Here is an 8,576-nt window from a genome sequence, read left to right on the forward strand (position 1 = left end):
CCAAGCACTTTGGAGGCCAAGACAGGCAGATCACCTGAGGTCGGGAGTTCAAGACCAGCCTGACCAACATGGTAAAGCCCAGTCTTTATTTAAAAAAAAAAAAAAATTAGCTGGACATGGTGGTACTCACCTATAGTCCCAGCTACTTGGGAGGCTGAGGCAGAAGAATTGCTGGAACCCACGAGCTGGAGGCTGCAGTGAGTGGAGATCGTGCCACTGCACTCCAGCCTGGGCAACAAAGCAAGACTCCCTTTCAAAAAGAAAAAAAAAAAAAGGAAGAAGAAAATAAGAAAGCTGTCTTCCTCTACCTTGCCTGTGCCTGCCTTTGAATTATTTCCTGGGCAAAGTCAAGAACCCTCATGGGCTAAACCCCACTTTGGGCCTTGAAAGTTTGCAAAATCCTCCCTGAGTCTATTGGGGCCGGGTGCCACTGAGGAGAATTCTTTGATAACTTTTACCAAACATCTTTTGTGGTTTTTGAAATGTTTTCATTTTGTAGATCATTAGCCTTACTTTTTCGAAGAAGAATACATTTCATGGGAGTTTTCAAATGTATTTCTGGACAATTTCACATAAAATCCCTTTGGTTATTAAAAGCCGTCTGTTTTGTTTGTTGTAACTTCCTTTTTTTGTTCTAAATTTGGTTTATTTTTGCTATTTGTCTTTTTTTTTTTTAAACCTAGAGATAATGGTTTCCTTAAGTTTTCAAAGAACCAAGTTAATAATAATTTTTCTAAGAACTAAGCTAAAGCTTGCTATTCAACCCTATTGTTGATAGATTGTGGCTTTCTTCTTGATTTCACATTTGTTGCTCATTTCCTACAAGTTTTTATAAAGTTATAGTTATTTGTTTTAATTTTTTCTTTTTGAGACAGTGTTTCTCTCTCGTTGCCCAGGCTGTAGTGCAGTGGTGCGATCTTGGCTCACTGCAACCTCCACCTCCTGGGTTCAAGTGATTCTCCTGCTTCAGCCTCCAGAGTAGCTGGGATTACAGGTGCCTGCCATCATTCCCGGATAACTTTTGTATTTTTAGTAGAGAGGGGGTTTCATCCTGTTGGTCTGGCTGGTCTCAAACTCCTGTCCTCAGGTGATCCACCTGCCTTGGCCTCCCAAAGTGCTGGGATTACAGGCATGAGCCACCATGCCTGGACTTGTTTGGAAATTTTAAGCAGAATACTTAGTCCATTCTTCCTTTGATCATAATGTATGAATTAGCCTTTCTGTCTCTAAGTCGTTTTCCAAAGGCTTGATAATAATATGGGACTTTCCACTTGACATCCTCACTTGATGTCCAATACATAACCCAAACAATATGCTCAACACAGGACTTTGGATTTTCTGTCTCAGCCTCTCTCCCACGTCTTCCTGATGGTAGTAGTTGCTAACTTCATCTTACCAAATGTTCAGGCCAAAAACTTGAGAGTCCTGTTTTTTAGACATAAAATTTTTTCTTTTTTTGAGACAGTCTGGCTCTGTCACCCAGGCTGGGGAGCAGTGGTGTCATCACGGCTCATTTCAGCCCCACCGGGGCCAAAAAAACTTTTTTATTGTAGTAAAATATAAGTAACATAATATTTACCATCTTAGGCAGGGCGCAGTGGCTCACGCCTGTAATCCCAGCACTTTGAGAGGCCAGGTGGGTGGATAACGAGGTCAGGAGTTCAAGACCAGCCTGGCTAAAATGGTGAAACCCCATCTCTACTAAAAATACAGATACACACAAAAAATTAACTGGATGTGGTGGCATGCACCTGTAATCCCAGATACTGGGGAGGCTGAGGCATAGAATTGCTTAAACCTGGGAGGTGGAGGTTGAAGTGAGCTAAGATTGCGCCACTGCACTCCAGCCTGGGTGACAGAGCGAGACTCCGTCTCAAAAAAAAAAAAAGAAAAAAGAAAAAACAACCCTCTTAACCATTTAACCATTTAAGTGTACAGTTCAGTGGCATTAAGTACAGTACATTCACCTTTTTGTGGAACCAACCCCCCCCATCCATCTCTGGAACTTTTACATTTTCCCAAACTGAAACTCTGTGCTCATTAAACTCTCACTCCTCCTTGCTCCTCCACCAGCCCCAGGCAAACACCATTCTACTCCGAGGCTGTTTTCACACTCAGTTTCTTCTTTTTTCTTTCTTTCTTTCTTTTTTTTTATTTTGAGACGGGCTCTTGCTCTGTCACCCATGCTGAAGTGCAGTGGTTTCATCTAGGCTCACTGCAATGTCTGCCTCCTGGGTTCAAGTGATTCTCCTGCCTCAGCCTCCTGGGTAGCTGGGATTGCAGAAGCCCACCACCACGACTGGCTCATTTTTGTATTTTTAGTAGAAACAGGGTTTCATCACGTTGCCCAGGCTAGTCTCGAATGCCTGACCTCAGGTGATCCACCCGCCTCTGCCTCCCAAAGTGTTGGGATTACAGGTATGAGCCACTGTCCCCGGCTGTTTCTTCTTTCACTTAATAAAAGAGGGTGCATTACTGGCTAATGAGATTGTTTCTCTGTGTCGGGACCTTCTTGCATATGTGTGATTGAGTTTGTTGAAGAGAAATGTAACAGAAAATAGGGTTGTAGAAAGAACAGAGGTAGAGGCTGAGTGTGATGCCTCAAATTTTTAATTCCAGTGCTTTGGGACGCCAAGGTGGAGGGACCACTTAAGGTCAGGAGTTTGAGAACAGTCTGGCCAAAATGGTGAAACCTCGTCTCTACTAAAAATACAAACATTGGTCGGGCGCAGTGGCTCATGCCTGTAATCCCAGCTACTCCAGAGGCTGAGGCAGGAGAATTGCTTGAACCCGGGAGGCGAAGGTTGCAGCGAGCAGAGATCGCACCACTGCACACCAGCCTGGCGACAGAGCAAGACTCCATCTCAAAAAAAAAAAAAAAAGAAAAGAAAAGAAAAAAAGGTTGGGCGTGGTGGCTCACGCCTGTAATCCAAGCACTTTGGAGGCCAAGGCGGGAGGATCACCTGAGGTCGGGAGTTCAACACCAGCCTGATCAACATGGTGAAACCCCGTCTTAAAAAAAAGAAAAGAAAAAAACTCCACAAAAATCAGCCAGGCGCGTAGCGGTGTGCAACTGTAATCCCAGCTACTTGGGAGGCTGAGGCAGGAGAATGGCTTGAATTTGGGAGGCAGAGGTTGCAGGGACCTGAGATCACGCCACTGCACTCTAGCCTGGGAGACAGAGCGAGACTCCATCTCAGAAAAAAAAAAAAGTGCCTGGGCCTGCTCTCTCTTTGAGTTAAATCTCCGGTATCCCAGAGCTGGGGTGCACGTGGGTATGCTTGATGAGGAGAGGGCGGGGCCGGGGAGGAGGCGCTTGCAAGTTTCTACTGCAACGCCTCCAATGGCCTCTAGAGGGCGCAATCACCAGAGGCTCCGCCCCAAGCGAGGCGGGGCGGAAGTGTGCTATGCGCAGGCGCAGGGTGGGTCTTGGGCAGCCCTGAGCTTCCGATTGGCGGGGGGCAAGGTTAAACTGAGAGGGTGGTGTGCGCACGCGCAAGACTCGGGCACCTGGGACCGGAAGCTGAGGCGTTCGTGGTTTGCAGTAAGTGACCAGGGCGGGGCGGGTGCGCCGGGTGGTGGCAGTGACAGTTGCCGGAGTTGGGCTGTTCTGGGGTAGTTTGAGGATGGGCCCAGGGGCAAAAAAAAATCTCAAAATGTGAAGGAATGTGAGAGGAAGTCGAAGGGTCGGCAGACGCGGACGGAGATGGCACCTGAGCGTCCCTGGCAGAACCTGGGCGACAGAGAGGCCAGAGGCGGAAAGAAATGGAGGCACGAAAACAAACCTCGAGAAACTGAGGGACTGAAAGACGAGGGTGTTGGGAGAGGAGGGAAGCTGAAAACTAGAGAGCGTGGGCGAGGGGGCCGATGGGTTCCACCTGGAGGCTCAGAGACCACGAAGGCGAGAGGCGTGGTCGCCCGTGAAGTTGGGGAGTGGCAGGAAAAGTAGGAAGCCGGTCGCGGACGCTAGAAACAAAAAATGGGATTTAGGTGGAGAAACGAGACACTGAATCGTGGGGGAGACCGAGAGATACGGATAGATGGAAACAGTGAAGTAGGGAGAACCCCACAAAAACTGGAGATAACGGAGGATGATGCTGAGAAGTGGAAAAGTGAGGAAGTGGAGCCCGAACCCCTAGATTTGAGCTCCTCATCTGCTGCTTGGCCACTCACTTAGCCTCTCTATGGCTCAGTAAAATAGGCACTGATCATAGTGCCTTACAGTTGTGAGGAGAGTGTGTGTGTACATAGGTGTGATTGGAATAGATCTGTGTGTGAACATGAATAAGCAGTAAGTGAGCGCTAGCTATTAAAGCTTCTGATATTGAGAGACAAAGTATTAGATGAAGAAATGGAGAGAGAAGGTGATGGAGAATTAACACTGGCAAGACAAGGGAGTAAAAAAAGATTCAAACAGAAAATGCAAAAGAGGGTGCCGTGGCTCACGCCTATCATCACAGCACGTTGGGAGGCTGCGGTGGGAGGCTCGCTTGAGCTTGGGAGGTTGAGGCTGCACTACGCTGTGATTGCGCTAAACTGCACTCCAGGCTGGGTTACAGAGTGAGGCACTGTCTCAAAAAAAAAAAAATGAAAAAAAAAAATTTTTGTTTTGAGACAGTATTTTGCTCTTGTTGCCCAGGCTGGAGTGCAGTGGCACCATTGCTGCTCACCGCATCCTCTGCCTCCCGCGAACAAGCGAGTCTCCTGCCTCAGCCTACTGAGTAGCTGGGATTACAGGCATGTGCCACCATGCCCAGTTAATTTTGTATTTTTTTGTAGAGACGGGGTGACACCATGTTGGTCAGGTTGGTGTCAAAACTCCCGACCTCATGATCCACTTAACCTTGGCCTCCTAAGGTGCTGGGATTACAGGTGAGCCACAGCGGCCGGCCAATGCTCTCGTTTTCTAAGAATCACTGGCCCAGACTCACAGTAACACTCCAAGACCTCAATTTGCTTCCCTCCTAGAACAGGAAATGCAGAGTAGGTGGAAGCATTGTTAGCACCGTTATGATAGGGCATTGTGGCCTTTTGAGTCTAATTTTGTTTCCAGATTTTGCCCCACTTCCTCTTGCTGTTTTCTGCATGTTAGTCCTCTGTTTTATGGTAGGGAAAAACTAGTTGCTATTGAACTGTTTAGCTTTTCTCTAGCAAGCTTTATTAAACGTTGTAAGGTTTTGAGATAGATATTATCTCTGTTTTATACATGATGAAAACAGCCTTGAGTTAGTTCAGGTTAATTTGCCCAGGGATGTGGGGAAGGTGGCTCACACCAGTAATCCCAGCATTTTGGGAGGCTGAGGTGGGTGAATCATTTGAGGTCAGGAGTTCGAGACCAGCCTGGCTAACATGGTGAAACCCTGTCTCTACTAAATACAAAAAATTAGCTGGACGTGGTGGTGTGTGCCTATAATCCCAGCTACTTGGGAGGCTGAGGCAGGAGAATCACTTGAGCCTGGGAGGCGGAGGTTGCGGTGAGCTGAAATGCCACTGCACTGCAGTCTGGGCAACAGACTGAGACTTTGTATAAAAAAAAAAAAAAAAAAAAATTGCCCAGGGGCCACACATTTAATACATGATGAAGCTGAGATTCAAACCCAAATCTGCCTGACTCCAATGCCTTCAGCAACAAGGGCTCTGAACCCTTTTATGGTCATAAACCCCTTTAAGAATCTCAGTGAATAACTTCCCTCCAGAAAATTGCACATGTGAGGGTGTGCTCTTTATTAGGATATTTTCAGCTGAGAATCAAAAACCCAACTCTAGCCTGGGCATGGTGGCTCACACCTATAATCTCAGCACTTTGGGAGGCTGAGGTGGGTGGATCACTTGAGGTCAGGAGTCCGAGACCAGCCTGGCCAACATGGTGAAATGCTATCTCTACTAAAAGTAAAAAAAATCAGCCAGGTATGGTGGTGCATGCCTGTAAACCCAGCTGCCTGGGAGGCTGAGGCATGAGAATCACTTGAACCCAGGAGGTGGAGGTTGCAGTGAGCCGAGATCATGCTCCAGCCTGGGCGACAAGGCGAGACTCCATATCAAAACAAAAGCAAAAAAACTCCATCTTTAAGCAAAAAGGCATTTTCTTCTGTAGCTGAGAAGTGGGGGTTTTAAAGGGAGCTAAGCTTCAAGCACTAAATGATATTTAGCCAAACTTCTCTTCATTTCCCTCTTTCACCTCTCTGTGTTTGCACAGTGACCATCCTTGTGCCTGTATCTAGTTATTTCTTTAGGAGAGATTTTTAGGAAATACTGCCATGTTCCAGAGCTACACAAACAACCCCAGGCTTATACCAAACGTGCCTGATTACAACAGATAAAATGAGAGCTTTTCTGTCTTAGCAACTGAGTGTAAATTCCACAAAAGGGCCCTTCTTGGGTCATGTGTCCACTTCTCAAACCAACTATTGGTTAGAGGGGAAGTAGCGCACCACGATTGGCCAGGTCTTTGTCACTTGCCTACCCAGTGGGGGTTTTTTGATTTAAAGGCCCTCAGAACCATGTAGAATCGAGGAAGGGCTGTTCTTCAAAGGAAGGTGGACACCGTTCTCAGAAAAAAAGTAAAAGATTGTGTCAGGCAGACAAAAAAACAACACAATAACAGTGTTAACAAAAATAACACTTGCAAAATTTTGCCTTTTATCTCAGTGTTCCGAATCTCACTGGACCCCGGGTGAAGAACTCTTGCCTTACTCTTTTCTTTACATCACGCCTCTCTCCTGTTACTGCCTTTCAAGACAAGATTCTGCCGTTGGTTGGCATGTGACCCACATCTCCCCTTTAGGTCTTGGGTATCCTTCCCTGATACCCAAGCATGGGTAGGCACCTCCTTTGGTCTCCCACAGCTCCCCAGGGTTCTGTTATCACAGTCCCCGTCACTGGATTGTCACATTCTGGTGCTGTGTGTGTCACACGAGAGAGTATGTGATCGTGGCCATCTGTGAATGGTGATCATTACCTCCTTTTCCTAGTTAAGTGGTTGAGAAACAGGCTGTTAGAAATGTGTCTAAAAATGAGCTGGGCACGGTGGCTCACACCTGTAATCCCAACACTTTGGGAGGCTGAGGTGGGGAAATTGCTTGAGCCCAGAAGTTTGATATCAGCCTGGGCAACATAGTGAGACCTCATCTCTACAAACAGTGAACAATTAGCTGGGTGTGGTGGCATGTGCCTGTAGTCCCAGCTACTCTAGAGGCTGAGGTGGGAGGATTGCTTGAGTCCAGGAGGTCGAGGCTGCAGTGAGCCATGATCGTGCCACTACATTCCAGCCTGGGAAACAGAGTGAGACACTGTCTCAAAAAAAAGGCAGTATTCCAAAAAGTGAATGCATGTCTTCTGTTCTCTCTCCCAAGAATCCAGGGCCTGAAAACCCAACATGGACTTGTGTCCATCCAAGAGATCACTGCCGGTGTCATGAGGTGCCCTGTGTGTCACCAGCTCAAGCAGGCCCTGGGCCACTTTATCATCTGTGGTGGTCCTGTGCCGTGACCAGGAGGAAAAATTAGCTCTTTGAAGAGAAAGTGGTTCTCTGTTGCAGGCACTGGCCTCTTAAACTGCTGCAGGAATGGAACGGATGAGAATATTTGTTCTGGGTGATCAGAACTGAAACCCCCATTGTGATTACTAACATGTCTCCTCCTAGAACAAGGGAGGGCAGGGATTGCCGAGACCACCCCCGGGCTTCCCGTGAGGAAGAGGGCCTGGAGAAATGGGACTGGAGTTGTCCAGAGACACGTCGCCTCTTGGAAGATGCTTTCTTCCGTGAGGAGGATTATATCCGTCAGGGTTCTGAGGAATGTCAGAAGTTTTGGACCTTCTTTGAACGCCTGCAGAGATTCCAGAATCTCAAAACCTCCAGGAGGGAGGAGAAAGCCTCCGGGCCTCCCAAGCACAGCATCCCAGCCCTGGCTGACCTACCTCGCACTTACGACGCACGTTACCGCATCAACCTCTCTGTCCTGGGCCCTGGCACACGGGGCTCTCGTGAGCTGGGCAGGCACTTGCCTGCGGAGAGAGTGTCTGAGTTCCGCCGAGCCCTGTTGCACTACCTGGACTTTGGCCAGAAGCAGGCCTTTGGGCGTCTGGCCAAGCTGCAGCGTGAGCGGGCGGCCCTCCCCATCGCCCAGTACGGGAACCGCATCCTGCAGACGCTGAAGGAACACCAGGTGGTGGTGGTGGCCGGTGACACCGGCTGTGGCAAATCCACTCAGGTGCCCCAGTACCTGCTGGCTGCTGGCTTCAGTCATGTGGCGTGCACCCAGCCCCGGCGGATCGCCTGCATCTCACTGGCCAAGCGTGTCGGCTTTGAGAGCCTCAGTCAGTATGGTTCACAGGTGAGTGGGATGTACCAGCTTTCTGATTTTTCCAGGGTCGCCCTGGGGGAAGAGGTTGCTTGGCAGTATCAATAAAAATGAAATGCTGCCGGGCGCGGTGGCTCAAGCCTGTAATCCCAGCACTGCGGGAGGCCGAGGCGGGTGGATCACGAGGTCAAGAGATCGAGACCATCCTGGTCAACATGGTGAAACCCTGTCTCTACTAAAAATACAAAACATTAGCTGGGCATGGTGGCGCGTGCC

The 8,576-nt window shown here is 48.4% G+C and overlaps 1 protein-coding gene across 3 annotated transcripts in view; it reads left to right on the forward strand.

The window, feature by feature from the left end:
* DHX34 (DExH-box helicase 34) overlaps positions 1–8,576 on the forward strand; it is a 46,317-nt gene that overhangs the window by 6,001 nt on the left and 31,740 nt on the right. The window contains exons 1-2 of one of the 3 annotated variants that reach the window (XM_017500410.2): positions 3,443–3,544; positions 7,353–8,333. In XM_017500410.2, coding sequence (XP_017355899.1) covers positions 7,629–8,333 — 705 coding nt within the window. In that variant the 5' untranslated portion in view covers positions 3,443–3,544; positions 7,353–7,628. Of the gene's footprint in view, positions 1–3,442; positions 3,545–4,851; positions 4,873–7,352; positions 8,334–8,576 lie in introns of those variants that run through there. The other 2 variants (XM_037728448.1, XM_017500412.2) reach the window with 2 other exon arrangements.

The sequence above is a fragment of the Cebus imitator genome, unplaced genomic scaffold, assembly GCF_001604975.1.
Source record: "Cebus imitator isolate Cc_AM_T3 unplaced genomic scaffold, Cebus_imitator-1.0 Scaffold266, whole genome shotgun sequence".
Taxonomy (NCBI): domain Eukaryota; kingdom Metazoa; phylum Chordata; class Mammalia; order Primates; family Cebidae; genus Cebus; species Cebus imitator.